Below are 26,597 nucleotides of genomic sequence, written 5' to 3'. Positions count from 1 at the left end.
GTGCATTGCAACATCGCTTCCTAAATAGCAAGCAAGATATCTGTCAACAACTTAGTAATCATGTCTGGCCTACATCACCACTTCTACACACATATTGGACATTTCTGGGAATTGCAATTTTTAAGGTAAAAATCTGTTTGCAATTACTTGCACACTGATTTTACCAGATACACAGTGCCAATTTTAAACTGCGTGAAAAGTAATGTTGAAATTACTATCATTTTCTTGCACTCCACCGCTTCACAGCGCTCAGGCAACTCTGTATGTATCATGTCAGTATTTTTCAGGACATTTAGCTAATGTAGCGCATGCTATGTATGAAGCACCATTACCCCTGATATTATTAAAACAGCAAAACGTTAGAGGAAGAAGGGTGCCAGAGGCGTTGACATCCCCGCATTTGTGAGAAGATGGTTGTGTGTATCAAGGGTCTAGAAATGTTAGCTTACCACTTAGATTGGGATTTAACACTGAGGAGTTTAGGAGGAGGACAAGATGGAAAAGAGGCCGTTTTCGATCATACTTTTGGTGCAACACATTTTGCAGGAGGACCAGAGGGCCCTGTGTGCGTGCGTCTGTGTGAAGACAGACATAGACAACTTGACATGCAGTCTCTCTCCAGGGCTCTCACAAAGTGTTTATCAGTGCTTTGGCTACATTAGACCTTTGAAGCAACAGCTAGGGGGGCTGACAGCATGCACACACACATTCATGACCAACACCAGACAGACAGGCCCTAAGCCCTCAGCTCTTCGACTTGCTGTTGCATAAAAGCGATCTTCTTTTCCTAATGGAATAGATAGACAGACAGTAGGAGAGATGAAATTCAGAATAAGTTTATCACTGACTGACAAACAGAAGGGAGCTTCAGAAGAAATTCACTTTCCAACATCCTGGCCAATGGAGTTTACCAGGCACAGAGCCACGTTCAGAGCATTGATTGGAAAGCTTCATCTAATACTTCAGTCATTTAGTTTTGATAAAAAATGAATAGATATGATACAACATGCTAAAGTCAGGGTAGAGATATATTGCTTTATTACACACTGCACATTCACTAGACGAGCAAATGTGTAATACCAGAAATATTGTAATACTTAACTTGGTTACTATGACGTTATGCAGTATTTTCCTCATTCCAATCTGCTAACTTCTCTTAATAAAACAAAGCAAAGTCCTCAGGGATTCAAACCGATGCCTGCTGATGCAGTGAGAAACTGAGCTGATGACTTTGTATAATTTTCACCGAAAGCAGAAAATGCTGAGAGAAAAAAAAATGCAGAGGTAAATATATCTGCAGACATGAAGGTTGAGCTATAATCTGGTTTTGGATTTGCAATAAACTGAAGCTTCAATCATTTATGTGGATGCGGATATTTTAGCTGACTATAGCCGTCTCGAGTAGTCTACAAAGTTACTGTTGATGTTCAGGTGCTAAGCTTCCTGAATTTATAACGTTGTACATTGTTGAAATTTCTTTTTAAAATAAATAATCAGAGACGACACCATGTAAATAAAACACCATTTGGATGCTGGCGACAAAAAAACTTGTTAAAACACAAAATCCAGCTGAAGAACCCAGTGTTTAATAATCTGGTGTGAGGGTCTCCAAGCAAACTGCGGATTAGTTTTGGACATATATGTAAAAAAATAAAATTGACATTTCATAAAAAAATGCCTTCATTAGTAAATTTGTCAAACCCTTGTCCAAATCAGGCTCAAAGTCTAGATTTATACCCCACTTTGTCCTTGAATGCAAGCGCATCACTATGAATCCTAAACTGTTAAAACAAAATCAATCACATAAAATACACGCACAGCAGTTCGACTTCATCTTCCTAATACAGACTTTGTATTCAGCTATGCTAGTTAGATTGTCTTTGCTCGGAGTAAAAACATGTCAAGCTGGGCGTGAAAAGCCCCTGAAAATAAGAAGACCTCACTGTCGTGTGACAGTTGAGCCTGGGGAATCCAAGTGAAATAGCTTCAGGGAAAAATGGCACAAAATTCACTGAGATTGAAACTCTGTGTGAAACCTGATTGTTAAACACCAGGGAGATACTTCCTCTTAACCACCTCATGATGAGTTGGGACTATGGGGATTGCACACACACGCACGCACACGCACACACACACACACACACACACACACACACACACACACACACACACGGTATACTGAATAGAACAGGATATTTCAATAGCTCAATCACAATGCCATCTGACAGCAGCTTAGACTTGAATATTAACTGCATCACCAGCAATCACAGATTGAAGGTGTGTGTGTGTGTGTGTGTGTGTGTGTGTGTGTGTGTGTGTGTGTGTGTGTGTGTGTGTGTGTGTCCAGGGGGTGTCTGACGAATGTGCCTGCGTGTATCTATATACATGGACGTGTGAACGGCCATAGAGTCCATTGTGGATGCCATTGGTCGTAAAACATTTCACATTTCATATTATTTAAGCCATTAAATGCAGATTGTGACATGCCATCAGTCTATCCTTGAGGCTCCACACAGTCTTAAATCTTACCAGTACCCACACCTCTATGTACAGTACAAATACACAGACACATACACACACAAACACACACACCTACACATTCTGCATGCCTCTCTGGAAAGTAATTGCATTCACCCCGATAATTGTGATGTAGTAAATCTATGAATACATTAAAAATAGGTCATTGTGATTTAGTGAGATGATTAGATTGCCAATATAAACATGTAATCCTACGTTTCACCATGCATTATAATGACATAATTACCATTTGAGATGGCCTCATCATGATAGCATATTTGTTTCTCCTGTTGATCACGATCCACAGCTAAATTCAAGTTTCCGCCTCAACATTACAGCATGTTTTAACTTGTAATATTGTCTATTACTTTACAAGAGATGCACAGATTCACCCCACTGCCAGGCCAGAGTCTGTCCCTCATTTTAAATAGTGTATGTCATCGAATTGTGAAAAAAATATCACACAGAGGTTTCTAAGCTAATAAGGTGCATACCATATTTGTAATTAAGGTTTGACAAATTGAGCATTGCATATATACTGTATTTTAATTTACAGTTGTTTTCAAAAATTTTGAAAATTACAGAATTCAAAAATTGAAAACGACATATAGACCAGTTAAAAGGTGAGGGACTGGATGAAAATATAGGTTCCTCGCTAGCTGTTGTAGGTGACGTTAGCAGCTAGCAGCTATTTAGGCCACAATGTAGACAGAAAAGGCCGTACATAGTACTCATCTCTTCAGACTGGCTCTTGAAGGAAATTCTGTGCAAACACATTTTGTACCGAGCCCTTCAAGAGGCAAAACTGCTAAATTAATTTGCACTGAACTTCTAGAAAAAATGCACACGATAAAACACTGGGAGCTGTTGTTGACAAAATAATTATGTTAAACTGACAACGTGGCCACATTTGGACAAATTCAGTAAATTGACTAGTACATTAATGTTACCTTTAGTAGATAGTAGCTGGCTGTCACTTGCTACCAGCTACTAGCTTAAGTACAGTAACTAGCAGCTAAAAGCGTTTTAGTATGGTCAAAGTGGCCATACTTAATATAGTATGTGTTTTCAAACTTCAAATAGGCTACTAAAATAAATCTGGTTTTGAGAACACGTGCATGCCTGGAGTGAAGTGGTCTGTCTATAGTTGACTGGCTACGAAAGCAGCAAAACTAAAAGATCCTTCCTATCTGACTTTTTTCACTGACTCTTTCACCCCCTTTAGATTGGAGCAAAGTTATGGTTTCACATCGGTCCATTTTTCAGACAAGCAGGCTTCACTGTCATCTCCATGTGATTCTGAGAGAGTGTACGTGTGTGCATGTGTAGGGGAAAGGATTTTGGGGGGTGAAAGAGGAGTGAGTAATGTTCTTAAAGCTATCGGAGTCTGAAGCAAGTGCAAACGCCTCTGGCTGCGCAGTGAGCCCGTTTGTGAGCCGGCGCTCCATTACATTACACCTACGCACACAGTAAGAGCAGTCAGAGGATTATAAATGAAGGAGAACGTAATGGGAAGAAACTCTGAGACAAGAGGCTACCACTCTGTGTCTATGTATGCAGGCACCTCTTCTAGTAGAAATGTGGGTGAAGCAAGATAACAGAGGCAAAAACCCTCTATATACACAAATGTTCACACACATGCACTCACATATTACATACTGTATTTATTTTATGTGGGTGGACTCTACTCTGGCCTTTCTGATCTGTTATCAAATAATGGAATAGAGGTTACTTTAACTGTAGCCTACGGCGAGCTGGACTAAAGAAGTGATATATATATATTGCATGTGTGTAGATGCCTGGAGGAGGTATGTGCAGGTTTATATGTTTGTTCATGTGTGTACAGTTTGTATCTAACTGTCTTCACTTTTGATGTTTCCTCCATTTAGAAGACAAACTTGTATCTTCACACATGAACACTTCAGACGTGCCACTTTATTGACTCCCCTCCTTCTACTTCCTACCACACTAACACACACTAACACACACACACATACACTAACACACACACACTGTCTCCCTCTCCTCTACCCCTCTATAAAACACCAACTAACATATCCCCGGTGGGCATCGATCCAGCGGCCGCTTGCTGTAATGTAACACAGCAGCTCAGGCTGATGTGAAAAGAGCAACATGTCCCCAGGGTCTGAGGGGGCCTCTCTGACTTCTGCCTGTCTCTCTTCATCTGTCTATCTCTCAGTTTGCGTTTCCTCCCTTTCTGTCCTCGCCAACATAACGCTGAAAGTGTATGTGGAGAGAGTGCTGACCAACTGGATCCAAGTGAAGTAAAGAAAAGACAAACACCAAAAAAGAGGCAAAAATAACTCATTACCAATGCCTTTGACATACAGACGGGAAAATCGTTGACAGTTGACCAGTCCTTTAAATAGCTATGAAAGACTTAGGACCATCACATTTAACCCTACAGTGAATTCACAGATCACTGCACATCTTTAAATGGGAGAGCCAAAAACACTTGCATGCAGAGAGGATCCAACCGAAGTTTCACTTTCAATTTACAAGAATCTATTGTAAATTTAAAAGGGATAAACTACACTATGTTGCATGCAAAAAACAGAAATGCTAAATTGCACGGAATTTTGTTAAGAAGTGTGACAATAAAGATAATGTGAAATCTTTCAAACATGAAGGCAGCAGATTCCACCACTGGATGCTTAAATCCAGTTGTAATTGGATTTCTGTTAATGAGGTACATGAGGTAAGACTGAAGCATTATTGATCAGCACATTTCTGTCAAGCGAAGATAAATCAAATGCAGTAGTTGAATATTATAAATGGCAGCAACAGTTTATAATAATACACATTAAGATTGTCTTTTGTCTTTTGCATTGAGAGGAAAGGGGAAAATCAATTAATCCTTGTGTCTGTTCTCATTTAAGAGTGCATGATCTTATTCGGTTTGTGGAAATGTAAACTTCTCTGGTGATCAACCTTAAGCAAGCTGGATCATTTCGGCGCTCACTGAATCAGCACATAAACAGGCCACACACACACTTACAGCATGCTGTATTAACTTATAGAGTCCAATTTGCTAAAATGAAAAGATGATTGGTGAGCAGGTAAAAACGCCTTTTCAATTATGTTTTGATTTAAAATATACATTTACAAACAAAAGGGATGCCATCATTCATGTAAACACCCTACCCAAATTAAGATTTACCTTCACACACACACACACACACACACACACACACACACACACACACACACACACACACACACACACACACACACACACACACACACACACACACACACACACACACACACACACACACACAGCTAGCAGCGTCTGTGTGCCTAAACAAACACGATTTCACATTAACATAAATTAAAGGCTCATAAACTTTCTTCAGAGGCCTCCTCTAAATGTAATAAAGAGCCTCTCTTCCTGGAACCATGTTTTATTCAGCATTTGGATATGCTCAATTAGCAGCCCTAATTAACTCTTGTTGTACTTCAGTTGTAGCTGCCACGGGGGCGGGGGATGGAGAGGGAGCGGAGAAGATCAAAGGTGGAGGGAGAGGGTGATGGGGAGGATGGAGGGATGGATTTAAAGGAGGCACAGGGGAAAGCAGCAGTTTTCAAAAAATCTATTTGTGTTCGTGGAAAGTACACATTAGTATTGTTCTTAAAGACTTTCTACACTGCAGAGTGAACATTAAAACTGTTTATGAAAATATTAACCAGCATGCAGCATATTATTTTTTTTCTTATCAATTATTTCTGTTGCATTTCCAAAGACCTATTAGAGATGACTGCTTGTTACTGATAGCCCTGAATGCTGGCGGGTTTTATAGAAATGAAGAAATTATACAATATAGAAATTCAAACAGTTTTCTACCCCCTACTGCTTCCTCAAGTAGCTGTGCTTTGTTATCTGTGGATGCAATATGCTTTTTAATTTCTTTGTTATGTAGAATAAATCGATTTCCCAAAAACAATAAATGCAACAGAAGCGGCATTATTATGATTTATGCTATCTCAAAACTCTCTCACGTTTTAATAAATACAGAGCGCAGAGTGACAGGAGCGGAAGAAGGTAGATTGATTCAACTGATATATCATCTTTTTTATATGTGCTGTTTGTTTCTCATTTGAACTATTGGTATTATTCTTCTCCTTTGCCTAAGTTTAACCATTGTGCTTTATCAGTGTACAACTAAATATGATGATTTTTAGAATTACTCTTGTCTTAGCATAACATTAAGAATAAATCTAATTTACTTTGGTGGATTACTTTTGTTCATTCAAAGCAGCAATAAAAACAAAAGCCAATTTGGCCAATGTATGAAAACAATAATGTGGGAAAACTGAGCCTAGGCATAAAACAACGTTTGTATCCATACACATATGTGGCTGTTTTTACAGATATGTTGATGTCGTTACTTCTCTGTCTATGTCTAATATCAGGAAAACTAGATGGGATCCAGCCAGTCAAGTCTGTCAGACAGTCGGTCTAATTATCTTTCCACACTTAATTCAGTTTATTCATGACATGTCTACAGCTTACTGAAAATTCCCTTGAACTTCGATATAAAGAACAAAAGCGGAGCTAATGGGTGCATTGTGAGGCCTTTGAAGTGGACTTTCATGTGTGAACTCAGATAACACAGGTCTCTTCCATGGATCAGAAAAACTTAATATTCACCACTACCACCTTCATCTGTAAATGATAGATGAAAAGCTGATCTCTACAGGTTATTATAACAGCATGGCCCCAATAACACACACACATATACACTCCAAGCATCAGACAGGAAATCAATTATCATCAAGACTCCCATGAAATATTTCACAGCTGTGTAAATCGCTTTATTTCAAACTGCAATGAGGGATGAAGGCTAAAACAGGTCAGACAGATGAAAGGCAGCGGAAAGAGCATATGATTTCTGATTGAAGGAGTGAGAGAGAATAAGGAGAGTATGTGCCTGTGAAGAAAAGATAAAGCCCTCCTGTTTGAGACAGTTTATATTGTACATCAGAGAGACAGAGATGGAATGTGAACAATAGCAGCTTGTGTCAGATGACTAAATCAACAGCGGCTGTTGTTTTCATTAGGTCGTGGCCACAAACTCCCTTATGTGATCACTCTGTGTACTACCAGCCTACACTCTGACAACGAACGGGCAGGATGGAGACGAATGAACGAAAATGAGATAAACATTCAGAGAGAGTGAGGACCACCAACAGAGGGAACAGCGAGTATGTAGAGAAAAAGGGGAGTGGAGTCATGTTTCTATCCACTCGTCAAGTAAATTTCAACCAATTTTTTTAAATGAAGCAAATTTGAGATAAATTCTATATGTTATGTTTTGAATCAGTTGGTTTGTACCACATACTATAAGTACATTTTCGAAATATGTTTTTTAGAAAAACAGGGCTATTTTGAAAGTTTTATTAAGATTTCACAACTTTTGACAACCTGAACTATTTATTACATTTTCCATTGCTATCCATCTTGATTCAAATACAATCAAGTGTTTCGGACACATGTAAATGTAATTTAATGGTCCCCTATTTCATTTAATTGAATTCAATCTGAAAACAACTGCTCATAGACTGCAAACTATCAAAACCCAATAGAGACAGACAGACAGATAAGATGGATAAGAAAGAGAGATAAGAAAGTGAAAGAAAAAAGAAGACTAGCTTGATGAGAAGAAATTAACAGCGTAGAGTAGGCATTGAATGTGCTTAGAATGTTCCCCTTCGACTAGTGTGGTTAGCTTCTGATAGTAAACCAATATTCATGGTTTAAAGCAACACACATTATGGTAGACAGCAATAGCTTAAAAAAATTGTGACACATGTGGGTGTTTTAAGAGATGGCTGTCAATATATCATCATGATACCCCCAAGGTGTTCAAAGTGATGAGATTGCACAGCTCAAAATCTGAATTAATTAAAATTTGGATATCATTTTTATCTAAATTGCCTGTGCAATCAGTAAAGTTAATTCAAAAATGGTGGTTTTACTTTCTCTATTTGACAGTAGACATCTTTGGCTGTGCATATATGGGAAAGATTGAGTCTTAAATAGTGTACAGGAGTATTCTCACATTGTGTATGCTTGTGTGAATGACTGAAAGTAACCCTTGCTCTCACAAAGACAGCCACATACTGATGTTTATACAGCCGTTCAGAAATTGTGTGGACATATACATTTAAAGTGGTTTTGTTTTCTATCTAACCGAGCAATGGTTTAGAGAATGGAAAGTGTTACATGCAATTTATATTCTTATAAAAAATGCTGTGCGTGCATGTGTGTTTGTGTGTCGCAGGTTTGTAATCAATAATGCTGTGGGCCAGATGTTTTCACTGATGAAAATCAATGCACTTTTCAAAGCTTCAATCCAAGCTGTGAGGATGAAGGCTGGATACAGTGGTGTTATGTGAGTATACAGTGGGACTTGTGCAGATAAAGCAATCTTAGTTTTTCATTGTATTTGTGTTTTTGGTCACAAAGCTGTTCTGTAGATGTCCTAGAACGCATGCTAAGCCTTGTTTATGAGCATTTGAGATATCCAACACTAAAATATGACATACAATCTTGCAGAGTGATTGAAACCAAGACCGAAACATGTTGTGTGGGATTTCTCAAAAGAGTCATTTGGTTGAAATATAAGCTATTAACCAGTAAGGTGTGCGGTATGCATTTATGACATAAATCTGTGTGAATTTGTTTCTCTTTAGTCATGTCTTATTCTGAGATGCTTCTGCCTGCTACTCCATGACTACAGAATAAGTATGGGTTGTTTGTGAGAATTTGTGTTTAAGAATGAGACTTTTGGCTCTATCTTTGTGTAGTACATGGTAGAGATAGTACTTGTGTTAAAGAAGATGACAGGAGCAAATATGATGTGCTTGAATTCATCAGCCCCTAACACACACGCACATGATACATAATATTATCCCTAATAGCAACCCTATTGTCACAACGTGCCTCTAACTATGAAAACACCAAAAGTGTCCCACAAGCCCTTGCCTGAGCATGGCACTCTACTGCTTCCTTGACAAAAACAAAGCCCTACTGTATGTGTAAGATTGTGTTTGCCTTGTGCCGGTAGGTTTTTGAATGTGTGAACACAGCACAACCTGTTGTTGGGAACAGATCTTGTCTGCAGAGTGAGAGTGCTTTTCCCCTATTTCCAGCAAATCAATCATCAGCCAAGAACACTGACAAGATTGAAGGGAGGAAAACAGATGCAGAAAATATATAAATAGATAAAGGGATTAAACATTTAACTTTTTTGGCAACTGTTACGTCAAGTTGAAAATACTACTGGCTACAGTTTGGAAAAGATTTGAGCAGAATCTTAAAATATCTCATGACTTAGGTGACAGACTAGCGTACAGCAAACGTCTACTCAAACCATATATTTGCAAAATAATATTGGTCACATATCCCACGGTTTGATATTTTAGTATTTCAGTACCCATAGTTATTTCTGAAACGTGCCTTAATACTACATTTCTAGAAGTATTATCACTTGTGAGCTTTTCAAGTTATTTTCTCCTCAATTTCTCTCAGGTTTCCAACTACGACATCATAACTTTACTGTATTTTTAATATTTTTTCTCTGTTCACCTCTGGTGTTTCTGTCTCCGTAAAACCTTTTTAACTGGATAAGAGTTTGCAGGGTCTTCAGTTTATTCAGTGCTTCATATACACCTTTTCTAAAATGTAATTTTTACGATTTTAAAAACTGAAATAGCTATTGAAAGACCCGTACCATTATAAAACAAATGACAAGTCAAGTTAAGATTGGCAGATAAAAAAATATGGTAGATCATATTTGTATTTTGTATTTATCAAATAGAGTACACAATAAACAAATAGCAGCAAATGAGTACTCTGTATTAAGAAAACTAGATTAACCGATGATCATCTGCAAAACTTAGTTTCCAGTAGTAACAGAACATTTACATAAGAGCAGTTTACTCAACAGCTTCATATGGAGACTGTTTACTTTAAGGTTTTAAGGACTTTTTCCCGCAGTAAGGGACAGGAAACCAACATTGAGTTCCAATAAAGCTTAAAGAAAACAATCTACCTTTCCCGTACACTTCCCCATATTTCCACCACCCACCGCAAGCTTACCTGCAGCGCACTGGTCCTCATCTGCCCCGTTCTCGCAGTCCCTCTCTCCGTCGCATCGCCATGACAACGAAACGCATTTGCTGGCAGCCCCTCCGCAATCAAACTTCTCTGGTGGACAGGTATGTCGGCCTGTTGTTAGGAGGTGGAGGTGAGAAACAGCAAGGGAGAGAGAGAGCACCGAGGGGAATGGCAGGGAAGGGTAAAGTAAAATGGATAGCAGATGAAAAAGTTTGGGGGGGACGGATGGAAGAGAAGTGAAGCAGAGAGGGATAGAGAACGAAGATGGGCAGAGTGGAATGAGAAAAGAAACAGGGAGGAGGCAAGAGATGGAGAGAGAGAAGGGACAGTCAGTCAATGAAACAGTTTGATAACTTCGTTATCGTGTTGCTCCAATCGATTCTCCCTCAAAGGCCTGCAATTAAACTAGACACACAGTGACAGAGGAACAAAGAAGCAGGCACACTGTCAGGGAGACAGAAAGCCAGGAAAACACCCACACACACAGTACCAAAACCAAAAAGACACAAAACACACAGACAAGAAAATACACTGAAATCAAGACGTGTGACACACACACACACACACACACACACACACACACACACACACACACACACACACACACACACACACACACACACACACACACACACACACACACACACACACACACACACACACACACACACACACACACACACTATTTTGTATGTAATCTTAACACTGTATATGCCTATGGGTAGTTTCTTCAGTTATAGTTTTGTTTTTAGTATTATTTTGATTAAGCTTAAATCACATCTTCAAATTACTTGTTAACTGTTAGCCCAAAAGCCAAAGGTTTTCAAATTACAATCATAATACTAACAAAATCAGCAAATGTATTGAAGAGCTGGAAACATTGAATGATTGGCATTTGTGCTTGAAATAATTCATTATCAAAATGATTCTAAACAATAAATTAACTAAATGCTTCAGCGACACATTGCAAAAATGTGAAACTGAAATACGTAACAAAACATACTGCACACATATAGTGCTGTGTTTTCTTTCACGAGTGAAACCTTATTTAATCAAAAAATGTAATTTTTAAGTGTGTTACACTTTGTCAAACATACACACACTGGGTGTGAGTGAGAAAGTGGTCCCTGTTGGTAAAGCCCATTACAGTAGAAAAGGCCATTGTTCCTACATGTGTAGCCCGTGGGGTTGGTACAGGGAGAAAAAATACAACCGTCCAATACTTCAACTTTACAGTGAGTCCCTGCAGCAAATCCCTGTCCCTCCTTTCTCACATACACACTCTAACACCACTGGGACTCTACAGCCCCAGATTACATTACAGCACTGTGTCAAACTCAAGTCTATCAATTATACATATTTGACCACCAGCATGCTTCTTGGCAACCAGCCAAGTGTTTGTGTGTGTGTGTGTGTGTGTGTGTGTGTGTGTGTGTGTGTGTGTGTGTGTGTGTGTGTGTGTGTGTGTGTGTGTGTGTGTGTGTGTGTGTGTGTTACAGCCACAGATCAATAGTTCCTTTGGGATTTGCTTATTTCATTCTCATTCTCTATTTATTTATCTCGTATTTCTTTCTTATTTTTTTTTAGATTTTGAACAGTACTGAGTAAATTGCTGCCATTCAAATGCGGCCCCTTATGGAGAGACGCTGGGGGTTTCAGCCTCGTCGGTAGCGATTGCCATGATTTTCTCCCAACTGTGCAGTCTACGCTGCCAGGTTTTTTCTGTTGAAAACGTGGCTGCTTGCATTTAATTCGTCTGTGGAAATGGACAGGTTTGGAGTTTTGTGGTTTGGATTCCTCCTTTCTACTGTCTTTTGCCAGAGTTGATCTTTTGACTGACCTGGCGAACAAAAGCTTTGTGTAAATCCCTTTAAAGCCAGCAAGCACCGTGTCTTTCACTACGATTGTGTGAATATAAATATCAATGGGAGGTGTGTCAATGTGAGGAAGGAGGATATAGTGAATTTTCCAACATTTGGCTTACTGTTCAATCAATTTCAATGTGTGTAGGTTTGTGATACTGAGAAACTGTACTATATACTATAAGTGTGTGTGTGTTTGTGTAGCACAGCGGAGTCCAAGTGCTACTGTCTTTCTCCCTCTCATATGAACTGACGTAGAAAAAACAGACCCCCAAGGGTGCAGTCCACTAACTGTATGATTGACAGCTGGGTTAAAAGGATGTAATTTGGTCGACTGGCCATTTCAGGCCCTGGTAGTCAAAAAGGGCGGAGTCATGGATCAGCTGCCAAACAAATGACTGAATACGGACGAGGAAGAACAACAGAGAACTCCATTGACATTGATTATGACAAAATCAATTAGATGATTTTCATCCCAAGGGTAATAATGTTCACAAAATGCAAAGGACACTTTCAATTGTTCAATTATTATATGTTTAAACAATAATTTGCAACTATTTAATGTCTGCTCAGTTGCTCTCTGGCCTTGATATTAGGCAATAGCAGCTCTACCCATACATTTATAATATCTATAAAACATATCTGTAATTGCTTCTTCAGTCAGCCAAAGTATTACAGACCATTCACAGAGAAAATTGGTATGTGCTAACAAACAGATGTGTTTCACATTGCCTGCAGAAACAAGAGCAGGCTGTTTTGAATAGACCGAAGTGGTAGTACATGAAGGTAATTAGCATTATCAACAGCCAGCAAGTCTGCAGAGACAAAGAAACGCCATGCCAACTAAAGCCAATCCAGAACATCTGCAAATCTCTATCACATGGACTTCGAGAAATATCACATTTAAACACCACTGTTGTACAAAAGAAATACCAGAATACAATCAAAATCAAAGAAAAGAACAAATCATCTCAAAATTTTGTTTTTATCAAGGATGTATCTGTGTGAATTTGCCAATCCAGATGGTAATGATGTTGATAATGAAGTTGTAGAAAATATATTTTCTAAGTCATTGCTTAGCACAGATTGTCCCTCTCCATTTGTCCCCCTCTCACTAAATGCTGCTGTATCCAGCGGCAGAGCAGGCACTAAAGAGCATTGATGGACCTATCGAGGGTAAGCTGGGGACACATCTGAGCCTGCAGAGGTACTGCAGACTATGATCATATTCCAGGTCAAGTGCAATATCGACTGCCACTCTCACTGCAGAAAACTTTGTAAAGGTTGCATCCCTTCCAAAATGTTCAGAGATACAACAACTTAAACTTTTAAAAAAAGCAGAGGCCTGCTGTAAAGAGCCCGGGGATCAACTTGTGGTTCAGTATCTTTCTCAAGGAAACTTGGACATCGAAATACTAACTTTGTGTTTAAAGGACAACCCTTTTCCCACAGAGAGCTCCTGTGCATACTCAAACGACTATGGCCCAACTTTGTACACACCCACATAGATGTTTCTTGAGAACACAACTGTACACAAACATGTTCATTGCAGGCACACTTAGACACACACACACACACACACATAGCCAGAACTACTTAAAGCTATGCTCCTTTTCTTAGCTGCCAGTCATAGGCGTTTAACTGACTTCACTATTAATTTGACTTTGTAATGAATGAATATATCATGGGTTATAAAACCCCTGGGGCAGAGAGGCAAACACTGGGCAGCCAAGACCTACAATGAATAACAGCTGAGGAACCGATGTTGGCCCTATGCTCCAGTGGAGCTGCTTAGTGTGGAGCAATAAGAGATGGTGGTTGGACACGGTAGCTCCCAGGTGGGTGTATGCATTATCGAATGAGTGTGAAACACGGTCAAACTAAGCATGTGCTGTCAGTGAATGATTCCAGGTTATATCGAGGTAAAGCAAAATATAAACAAACACAATTGGTTGCATGAAGGTCAGACCTTCCCCTCAACTTCCATTTATGTGACGTATACAAGCATTTAGCCAAAGCATATTCAGCCCAGTACCTTCTTATTGGTAACCAACGCATATATAATTCATTCTCCTCAGGGGAATTGGCCTGTCAGCATTAAAGGCTGTTTTTCTCAGTATGACACTGCATTAGAAAGTGGCAAGGCATAAGTTAGGATACATACATTGTTTTCATGGAATTTTTTAGTTATGTTAAATAGAGATGGAACCATCATCATCACATCAAGAAAGGAAATACTGCTATGCACTATTACTCTACTAATGCTTTGTGTTTGTTTTGAATACATTAAAACCCACTAAGATGCAGTTAGCTAAATGTTGAGAACTAGCCACTTAATGTAATTTGTTTTAAGCAACCAGATCTCATGCAAACTGCATAAATAGAAATATGTGTTGCAAAATGTAAAGTGAAGTGGCACAAGCTGAGTTTGCATTAGCTGCAATTTGAGGATTTAGTCAGCATATTGATATGCAGCAGGCTACACCTGTGCATATATGGTGTGAGATTATATGGTTTTATTGGATTTTAGTGTGAGAAAAACTCTGTCCTTCAAAATAAGACTTTTTCTACAATTCTTGGTCTTAGAGTCAGAAATCTCATTTGGCACATAGGGGACCATGCAGTGTTTTAATTCAAACAGACTTGTTATTCTCCTCACATGGCCTTAGTAAATGTCCATTATGAGCAGGGTATAGGGGTGGACAGAGCAAGGCGCTGTATGCTAATGAAGTTTTGATTAACTACCGTCTTAATTTCCCTTCACAAGGAGGGAGGGGAACGGAGCATTGTAGCGCTGCATCGCGTCCACTCTCTAGCTGCCTGCCTAGCATCAAAGCTAGGCTCCCAGGTGATTGATTCAGACGGCTCGTAGCCCCGCAGGCTAATGCTAAAGTAATTTATTTATCATGAGGTGTGTGTATGAGGCCAGGAGGTAATGAGTCATGCTTAAGTCACTGTCTGCCACAGCAAGACACCATGTCAAAACAAAGGTGCATGGGAGGAGCGTATGTGATAATATGGCACATGTTGAATGGAAGCGTACGGATGATTTACCCTGTACTGGCATTAAGCATTATATCCATGAATTTAAAATGCTGAAAGCTACACTGAATTCCCCTGCACCACAGGCAGCCCACTGTTGATTGATGAGGTACCATGCTTTAACGTCTTTTTATGCAAACACCCAAGAACCATGTCTCATCAGATCGCTGGAATATTATGAATGCCCAAATACTCTGCACTGCTGTGAATACCAATTGGCTCAGCATGATCTCCAAAGAAAAAAGCATACTATATTGAAGGCAGTTGTAGTTTATTACAATTCTTTTGAAGCACACACTTTTTTCTTTTTTTTTTTTTACTATCAACTTGCGAGAGTCTCTACAAACTCAACACGTTAACCAGAATTGACGACAAATAAAGATTGTAATAATGTATGTAAGAAAAATAGAATGCAAACATGGGACTTGTTTCTTACATGTGTCTGACGCCTCATCATTTAAGTCTAACTGACAGAGGGTAGATAACAGCTGATCGTCTGTGAAATAGCATAATTAAACTCAAGTTTCAGCCATGAATTTGCACTATAAATTGGTGAGTGGCTGCTTGAGAACAGTAAAATGTTATCGCTAGGCTACTCCGCAGTAAAACCAGGGCCAAGGCTTCCCTTGAATCAATACACAACGTGTACTGGCATGAGTCAGTATGCTTATATAGAGACCATATCAAATTTAAGCCATTTAATTTCAGACGATTCAATTCACGCCAGGCAACTAACATTGAAATGTCACAAACTGATTCCTTTATTTTAGACTCAGTTACCTGGATTAGCTTGTAATCATTAACAATAACTGAGGGAGGGGAAAAGCTAGAGAATGGATATAGATGGGAAAGAAAGAGGGAATAAGGCAGAGCAGAAAAAGGAAATATAGTGAGATGTAAGAGGGGGAGGAGGGTTCATGTATAGGTTACTGAATGGAGAATATCAATGGAGGAAGATACTCGAGTGATACTCTCAAAGAGAGAGACACGGAGGTATTGGGTTAGAATCTGATCAAATTGGGGCTTCTTGTTCTTACCTCCTGAGGGCCTGCTGTACAAATGCACAGACATACACATGAAATGCTCATCTGGTCACTGACTTATTCAGCTCTAAAACATTTCTACCAACTCTACACCAAGTGACGCAGATACATAAGCATGTAGAGTAATACACACAAACAGAAACAGAAACAAAAGCACACAAACTGATTAATGCAGTGCAAATGTGTGCGCTGAAATCCATTTAGAGATATGGACTGGGTCGCATTTTAGTAGTCCTTAAAGAATATGTTGTCTTAATTTCAGTGTCTGCAAAAAATAGGGTCTGGTAGAGGGTGAAAAGTTAATCTCTTTGAATCCTGCTGCATGCAGTATGAATGAAATGCTTCACTTTTATTGCCGTAACCTTTATAAAGGAGAAGAAACAAACGGAGTAGACAAAGGAGAGGAGGCAGGGGAGCCTTAAGCTCACAGAGATCTTATGCATCAATGATTCATACAAGACCAGAGATGTATGGATCAGCCAATTATTCGGCTTGTAAGGACTTTGCAAGTCTAATGCTGGTTTGATCGGTTGCAGTGGGTGATATCGTCATGGTGACGCTCTTTAACCTAATTTTAAACAGTGGTCTTTTATTTATACAGGCTTGTTAATTTTAAGTTAAGGGCCCTATAGGTATGTGTGTATGTGTGTGTGCCCATCAGGAAAAGACAATGTGTATTTGGACCATTGTAGGTAAAAGGAATATAAAAAAATCTGGAGGCCAGAGAGCGGGGTAATATCCATAGAAAAAGTTTTGAATTTCCAAGATTTAAGTCTTAAATATCTAAAAACAAAACTTGGATATTCTCTGAGGTTAGAGTGTTAAATCTAAAATAGAAAAAATAAACACATGTAGAGTACGAGGGAAAAAAAGTGTTAAATTTAAGGAGAAACATTGTCATGGAACCATATCGCTTCACTTTGCAAGGTTTGATCAACCTCATCACGCCACAGATGCTGCTGCTCGCCTTGTATTATGCCTGCAGTGAATGACCTAATCAAAATATTCTTTGCAATCAGATTTAGCAATAAGAAAATTCTTTCAGTTTTCAGAATCACAATGTCATCATAAGCATCCGGATGTTAAGAGGACATTGTTGTGAAAACAACATACTGATTTGGATGAGGTGATAGCTTTTGTGCATCAGGAACTACAACGCAATCGAGATGCAAGAATATCGCCCTGTTCTATACTGTTGCACCTCCTCACAAGCAAGTGCGTGTGGCATACCATGTTTATAATGTTAACCTTCCAAAGTGAAGGAATGTGATTCCTTGAAAAAACAGAATACACAATTTCTTTCTTTCCCTGACCGTTGCCTCTGGTCAGGCAATATAGAACTGGTTCTTTTCTAAAGTGTTGGGCTTAATTTAATATACACATTAGAACTAGAACAATGAGTTAAATAAATCCATTAGTCGCTGAACAGAAATATCATCAATTATTTTAATAATTATTTAATAGTTTCATTGCTTCCCAGATTATAGATCTTTTTCATGTAATGTTGTGAAATTAATATCTCTGGCAAGTTGTAATGGTCTTTTTTCACTATTTTTTGAAGTTTCATAGACTAAATGATTTAGCAATTCATCAAAAGAAATCTGCAGACTAATCGATAATAAAACTAATCATAAGAGGCAGCCTTATTACACAAGTGTTTCCTTGGTTTGCCTTCCTCATACTGTGCAGCGATAACAGTTTGATTAAACAATGTCAACTGTACTGACTGCTTTGAAAAAAAAAAAAAAAAAAAAATCCATCACTGTACTGCACAGAGTCTCTTAAAGGGCAGGGTTTCCTACTTGAACCATCACTACAGTGCATCATTTGACACAAAGCTTGCCTCAGAGCAAAAGTGTGAGCTGTCAAGTTAAGGAAATGGATGAAACAAGTTGATGAACCCACATGACATGTTGATCTAACTTCACAGGTCAATGACAATTTTTTTCCCTTTTACAGTGTCAACTCAGTCTACAGCGCAACGAATCACTCGTAATGTGCAGGAGAAGAATGCTTTATCCCAAGTACACTCACGTCATGGTCACAATTACTTCATGTGAGTTATTTTGGAGACGGAATAAGTGTGTATGTGTGTGTAAGTGTATGTACTGCACAGTAGGCAATACTGTATGCATGAGTTACTGTGGGAATTTACTTGCATGTGTATGTACTGTAAGTCTGAGGATGGTTACATATATTTTTGTATGCATGACTGAGCATGTGTTTGTTTGTTTGTAAGCATGTGTGCATAATATATGTGTGAATGCATGAGTGTGTGTGTTTTGTATATCCTCACATCGCGCACTGAGAATTGGAGCATGATGTTTCATGGCCATGTAAAATGAGAAAGGCTATGGAATGAGAGGGAGTTAAAAAGAAGAGAGTGGTTGATTTTTTTTTCAGAATTTGGCTAACAGTGTAAGGGATGGAAGATACCCAATATAACTTGGTAAAAAATACCACTGATGTTATTTTAATTTAGTTTTCACCCTAACTTAATAAAGAGGTGATATGTTAGAGGATGGGACAGCTGCTAATTTACTACATCAATTACCCAGACTAGTTTTAAATATATGGGGAGATCTCCAAAGAAAATGTTGTTTATGATATCATAAAAATGTCCTTTTTCCCACTTTTCTGTGTACTTTCTGGACTCTTAAATTTGGTTCAGTTGGTCGGCCCCTTAACACTGAATGTAAATGAACAGTTTGAACTTGGAGGATAAGGCTGTAGCGCCAATTGCACCCCCCCCTGTCCTTCAGATGTGAAATCCAATTTACAGAAAGGGCGTATGTGGTTAATATCAGATTACATTTTAAATGAAGGTTAGTGTTGATTAGTGGCTTTCATTGGAACACTGATCTCTTATTACTGCAGGCCTGATGTAGTGAGGGGGGGGCGGGGGGTATGCTGGAGAGAAAAAGATCAAAGTCAAGAGAAAGGAGAGAAAAAAATGATCAGAGAGAGAAAGTGCAGGGACACGAGAAAGTAGTGGGATGTCAACAAAACAAGAGGAGAGGAGAATAAAAGCCATGTAACGGAGTAACATTAGAGAAAATAACACAGGGAGCTTGTGACAACACTGAATAGTCTAAAGTTTAAAGAGGATTCTCATTGTAGACTGAAAATGATATTGCCATCAAAGTATTGTGCAGATTTTATGCAAATTCAGGAAATTAGAATGTAAAAAGTGAATCACAGAGAATTAATGAATTCTGTTACTCTGATTAACGAGTACCTTATGGGGTTTTAAGAACCTGCTATGGGAATAGACAAGCAACAGGCTCTGACCCTGACTGGGGCTACATACACCAATTACCAGGAAGTGTTTTTAATTCTTCACTTTTGGACTTTATTCTTGGAGGCATGTAACAGTGAGTGGAAACGTTACAGCAATGCCTTCTTTACAAATAGAAAAAGGAGCAGTTACCATAACGTAAAGGTCAATTAGAAAAAGATCTTCCTTTATCGTCTCATTTCTGATGGACCGACTTTTCCAATACATTTAAGTGCAAAAGATTGTTGTGATATTGCAACTATTTTACATACCTTTAGTGTAAGTTTATGTGACTGAGATTCCTCATACGTGTCTTAGCTGGTACGATTAGTTTATTACTGAGGTCTAGACGCTGCTGCAAAGTGAAACTGGAGTGGATGCCCCCTCTCTCTCTCTCTCTCTCTCTCTCAAGGCTGTGTTGAGGGGCAGAAGGGGCCTGTTAAATGTGGAAACATTAGCCGTCTAGACTGTGGGTCTGTCAGTGCCGTGGGGGGAAGAAATACAACGGGACACCAGCACACTCATAGGAAATTGCCACTTTCTTCCAACAGGCCTCTCTTAATGGTTGTTTAGTAGACGACACATTGGGCATTAAAAATACTGCCAGTGGCTAGTGCCACATCTCAACTAATGATTGCAGAAAAGGGAGGCCCACAAAAAGAAAGAGAGAGAGAGAGAGAGAGGAGGAGAGGAGGAGAGTTTGGGATGCACAGAGCGTGGGGCTGAACTTGACAGCAAACTCTGAGCTTATTTCCTCTGTGGCAGTTTATTCAAAGGCTGGGTCGGGTCACAAAGGCAGGGGTGTGAAATTTAAAACAGGCAGCCAAATGATGTGGAGAGCGTAGTTGACTTCTGAATGCTTCTGACTGGACTTTTCTAATGTTATAAGACAGCTACTGGCTGTGAAAAATTGCAATATAAAGTCATTGCAATGGTCGGCTCAGCTGAATTATACGCTTTGGCGAGTTGCGTGGCCTCAAAAACACCAGAGTTTTGACTCATTCTGGCAAAATAAATACCAGACAGAACCTGACATATATTGAAAACAACGTTACAGTCTGTTTGCATGCCTCTATGGGAATCATCCACACAAAACTTTAACATAAATCATATTTATATATAAGTAACATTGAGCTCAGGCAAAAAAACCAAAACTTTTATACTCATACAAATTGTACTATACAGTTGATTTATACACAACGTTATATTTTGCCATGCACCTATATATATCTCTGAACACCTGTTAAATTATGTTGGACCAGCATTAAAATGACTGGCGATGCATGTGCTCCTGTCATGACCATGCCTCTTCCACTCTGTCCTCTTCTGCTTTTTCATACGATTTATCTCTCTATTGTGCATTCTGACCTCTACTGTCATAGAGGATAGTAGCCCTGCTAAAGGCCTTACCGCAGAGATTTTGCTTTGTCGAACTGAAGTTTAATTAGTTAAATAAAAAAGGCTGCATTCTATTGCCAGAACCACAGTAGTGTGCATACTGGGAGACTTAAATGGAGCAGATTTGACTATAAAATGCCAAATTTCTTCTGTGACAAAGGTCTAACTTGTTCCCCCATGACTGTATCTGTGCTAATGACCATCTGCTTCCTTTTTACTGCTTTCTTCCTGCCTTAGCCCAAAGGACTGGAATGGTTTTCCTGTCTGATTGATTATTTGTTTTTAATCTGCCGTTTGACCTAATACGTTTTTATCACACCTGTTCTGTCTACCGAGTCTGCTTTTGGATACCTCATATGCAATCCAGTGATTCAGTTTAGGGTGGGAGGTTGGGAGGAAAATAAAACTGAAATAAAAAGAAGCAGCATTTTGTTTTCGCGTGATGAAATGTAGGATAAGCCACGCTTCACTGGGTTTTATCTTAAATAAGGTGCAGCCATTGTTAATCAAAGAATGCAGAAAAAAGAAGAAAAAATGTAATAAAAAAATTCTCAAACCAAGAATTGAACAAGCATAGAACAAGCGTCTATGAAGGGTTATCATGCAGGAGTCATCCATAAAACAAAAATCCCAAACTCATACTCACTACATTAAATAACTTGGATTACAGCATAATAGCCATATCAAAAGCCTGAAGGAAGAAAAGGGTGATGAAAACATAATTATTGTTATTCATGGATCTTTCTGAAGACGACCAAAACACTAGCAAAAGCAATCCCATCAGACAGCGTCGGCTCCACAAGATGCCCTCTGAAAGCAAAAACATATTGACCACCGATCAATCGTGACCAGCCAAGAGCAAGGGTCACTAATTGAACGGAAGAAGGGAATTGACGGAAAAATGGTGGCCGCTGCTGTGTAGGTGTTTTTTTTTACTGCTTGATTGCCGTCTCCAGGGTAAACGAGGAAGCACGTTTTTTTTAACCTCGCAAAACCACAACACAGGGGTCACACAAATGTTCGCTGATATCAGAACTGGTTCATTACATGTACTGTACCACTGAGACTATGAGACTTTCTCTGTGTAGCTCATGGGATTTACAATCGATAATCACCACTTATCGCTCTGATAAATAAGTGTTTAAGTTTTCTCATATATTGAGTCTTTCTCACAGGACTTCTTAAGTTTAGCTTTTTCTGTGTCATTATTGCAAGATGGCTTTCATAAGGCAGCTAAAATGCAATGCGTCTTCTATTGTCTAGGGTATTTCCTGTTGTGTATGTTGTGGTCAGGTGGCTATTCTTTATCTTCCCCTCGGGATCAATACACTTTAACCTATTACTAATATAAATCAAGTTAAAGACATTTGTGAATAATGAGATGCCACAAGATGGCAAGATAAGCAGAACAATGCACATGAGAGCCTGAGATGATGGGCTTACAATATGAGGGGATAGAGAGAGAGAGAGAGAGAGAGAGAGAGAGAGAGAGACAGAGAGAGAGACAGAGAGAGAGAGAGAGAGAGAGAGAGACAGAGAGAGAGCGAGAGAGACAGAGAGAGAGATGACCTTTAATGTGTTTCTCCCCCAGCAACTTTTAAGGTGACATAAAAGTTATTCTCAGTACTGTAGCTTCAATTATTAATGTCCTATCACAAGGAAACAAACACACAAACACACACACTACTCTGTCACTTTGTGATGAGACTATCTGAAGACCAGAAATGTTGGTTTTCAGAAGCATTGGTTGTGCAATTCATCAACCGAGCTACACAAGTCGTTGCCACCTCTTTTTACAATCAATTTAGTCAATTAGTTGTTGCAGCCTTAAACTAACCAAGTAGTTAACATATTTTATCTACAGTTTTTACCTCAGTAGTGCTTTAATTACTGTAGAGAATACAAATTAATGAAGTCTGTGTTGATTTCATGTGGGCTTTATAAATCAAGGCTACCCAAAGTGGGAGAAAAGTCATGCTGTGATGAGAGGCTCTGCTTGGACAGTTTGTGTCTTTAGATGAAAGAGAATTTTTAATGTCTAAAATGACTGAGCCAAAGCTTAACCACAGAACATGAATGCCCTGCATCCTATATACGTGTTCTGCATGTTTATCCTTGTATTATTGAGGCCCTGAATACAGGATCCGGTCTCTTAAATTGAAGCATGACAAGTTATCACGGCCTTCACAGTTAAGTGCATAATTCAAACGTGTACTATAATTCCCAACATGAAAAAAATATAGTGGCTGCAAAGTACATGCAGTCAGAGTAATGCACAGCCAGTAAAAGTAACTCAGAGCCTTGAGTTAGGCGTCAATCACACAAAGCCTGCTGCCTTGATTAAGAATGGCTCTCAATGGTTGAGGCAGTAACTCACAACCAGAGCTGACAATCAAAGGAAAAACTTTTTGAACTTGAACACTGAAACTGACAGAAAATGAGCACTGCAAGTGGAGAACCTGTTATGCATCATTTGATCATTTTGACAGTTTGAATCACACCAAAGTATCTAACGAATAAAAAGAAAGTGAAAGTGGATGATTGAAACTAAGGAAGGTCGGTATGTGCGTTTGCGTCTGTGTAGCTGTGCTCGTGTGTATATCGTGGCCAGTGAGTGAAATTCAGCTCAGGGCAACAGAGGCTTTCCATTAAAAGAACATGGAGCAAAAGACTAAAGACAAATCAGACTAGTCTGAAGTAGAAAATCAGAGTGACCTTGGATTGCACACTTACACACTTCAGTCGTGCACACACGCGCACACACACACGCAACTATATAGAATTGAGTAGCTTTCTGTTCCTAAATTGTTTGTGTGCATCCGTATGACTGTGTTTGTATTACTACATGGGTCTTTTTTTAAGGCTGGGTCACTGACTTTCTACTTGGAGGTGGAGAAAGACAGAGACACAGAAAGAGACATAGAGAGAGAGAGACAGACAGAGAGAGAGAGAGAGGGTGTTGGGGGCACCTGGGAAATTACGTCTGCTGCTGCCGCTGCCTCAAGCATGAAATTGAAGCCGTCCGACAATCCACCTCACTGGATCCTTCCCGGTCATATTCCAAAATAATTAACTAGCCCAACCTCCTGCCTCCATGCCATAATACACTAACCTGCCTATTGTCTCAGCACACAGAGACAAGGAAAACCCACCTCAGTACACAAGAGCAGGTGGAAAGTGATGACAGCAGGAAAATAGAGACATGCAAGGGGAGAGAGGTGCAAGCTTCGACTTTAGTTGTCACCAAGGGACAGTTACACTGATAACTTGGGTCAATGCTGGATCATAAATAATGAGATTCATCTTTTGATTAAATAAATCAATTTTACACATTTTAAATATATATGCACAAAGTTGTATAGGATTTCCGTAATGTTAAACATGTGCAATGCATGGAAAACCATCCAATAGTTGGCTTATAAATTATATAAATCTGAACTAAAGTGGTGTAATGACATTGCTACCCCTAGAGCCTTGCCACTAGAGCATGAAAAATAGTGGTAATATACCAAACTCACAATCTCACAGCAGGTATTAAAACATGACTTAGATGCACAGCATACAACAGTAACCAGTTATAACAGTGTTGAGTAACAGCTGCAGTCCTAGAGCAATCAATGTCATTAGCAAAATCCTCTCCATCAACATCCTGTAATCATAATTGGAAACACACCATTGGCTTCTTCCTCCCTCTATTAACATTAAGGACGCTTAGTAATAAAGATGTTGCAATACCTGTTTGACTAAACAGTGCCAAGGCTGGTAACAGTTGTCAATATTGTCGCTACAGTTTTCTCCTCAGTGGGCCTTTAATTACCATATGGAAAATAAACTGAAGAAGTCAGTAGCGATTGAATATGAGCTCTTTAAATCAAGGCTTTACCCAAAGAGGAAAATAAGTCATGCTGTGATGAGACTCTGGTTTGACAGTGTGTGTCTTTAGATGAATGGGTTTCATCAGATGGAATGAAATAAGAAGCAAAGTGTGAAATCATTGCAGTTGTAATGCCCTGTGGTGCTGAGTAAGTTGGTGAAAACATCTAGATAATCAGTAAAAAACTCCTAACACATTAGCTTTTACTTATGTGTAATGCTATATTTACGTATTCTGACTAATTTTGCTCAGTATTATGCTAATAGAGTGTAATAATACTTTCTAGAGTGTAAAGGTGTTTAGATCGGGACCCTGCACAGATAAAGAACAGAGTTATGTTTCACTGAAATAAATGCCAGTCCTCATATCAAAGAACCAAAAATTCATTTTTTTCTTTTGAATAAATGAAAACATGACTGCTTTCATTTTTGTAATAGCGGACCCAAAGGGGATAGAAAGACTATTGTTTTCTCAGCTTTATCTCTAAATGCTCTACCGTGTGTGATTTCAGATTACTTGACTTCCAAAGTTATCAAAATTCTTTTTTGTTTTTGTCCTTCCACTCATTATGCTTCACAATGAATTTGGAGGCTTTTTAGTACAGCCTTTATCAGCATGCCTCCGAGTATGAAACATGCCTGAGTAGACTTGTAATGATTAGATTTCTTACGTTGATGATACAAGACTTTAATGTTATGAATATAGAACATCCTCCAAATAATACAAAGCTTGGGCACTCTTCAACATTTTAAGCATAACTTGGTCTGGAGGAGACAGTTAAAAGAGTGTCACATGTTGGTCCAATATGTGGCTGAGTGTCTTGATGTTGCAATTCAATAACCCACAGAGACACTTGGGTGGCGAGAAGGGCTCAGCCCAGCCGAAAGCGAGCCGAAAGCGTGCACACACGAGATGGAGTTTAAGCAACACTTCAGAGCAGCTCCTCTAATCAGCACTGATTGTTAAACTGCCGGATCTCGCTGATGCCACTCAGAGTAAATGGATGCTGACTTTGTAATGTGTAGACTCAGAATATCAAAGCTTTGATGTCTGGCACATTTATTATGAAATGGGCAGCCACAGTGTAGCACATTATGTAAATTTAAAAGTAATGTGAAAATGTACAAATAACCCACCGGTATCCTATGGTGGGTATATTTCTTTGGGGAAACAGTTAATTGTGTGTAATTCATGACCATTTAGTTATCTGCTATTATGGATTAATAGCAAGCACACTTAAAATAAACCATTCAGTGGTGAAATAACAATGAAAAGTTTTTCAAAAAGTTTTAATGAATGTACATTTACTTACAACTTTTCAGGTTTATATGAGAATAAATCAGATCCCTTATCGTGGAATTGTTTGTCTCATAGTGATGTATAAACTATTAACTTGATGATTGTGTGTTGCCTGTGTGTGTGTTGCTGTTTTTAAGACATT

General features: G+C 38.9%; 1 protein-coding gene across 1 annotated transcript in view; it reads right to left on the bottom strand.

Annotated features, from left to right (window-relative positions):
• Positions 1-26,597, bottom strand: part of lrp8 (low density lipoprotein receptor-related protein 8, apolipoprotein e receptor) — a 152,192-nt gene that overhangs the window by 43,961 nt on the left and 81,634 nt on the right. The window contains exon 4 of the mRNA XM_054602128.1: positions 10,643-10,771. Coding sequence (XP_054458103.1) covers positions 10,643-10,771 — 129 coding nt within the window. The remainder of the gene's footprint in view (positions 1-10,642; positions 10,772-26,597) is intronic.

This window comes from Anoplopoma fimbria, chromosome 8 (assembly GCF_027596085.1).
Source record: "Anoplopoma fimbria isolate UVic2021 breed Golden Eagle Sablefish chromosome 8, Afim_UVic_2022, whole genome shotgun sequence".
In the NCBI taxonomy this organism is placed as follows: Eukaryota; Metazoa; Chordata; class Actinopteri; order Perciformes; family Anoplopomatidae; genus Anoplopoma; species Anoplopoma fimbria.
Note: the sequence above shows the minus strand (reverse complement) of the source record. Positions and strands in the feature narration are given on the sequence as shown.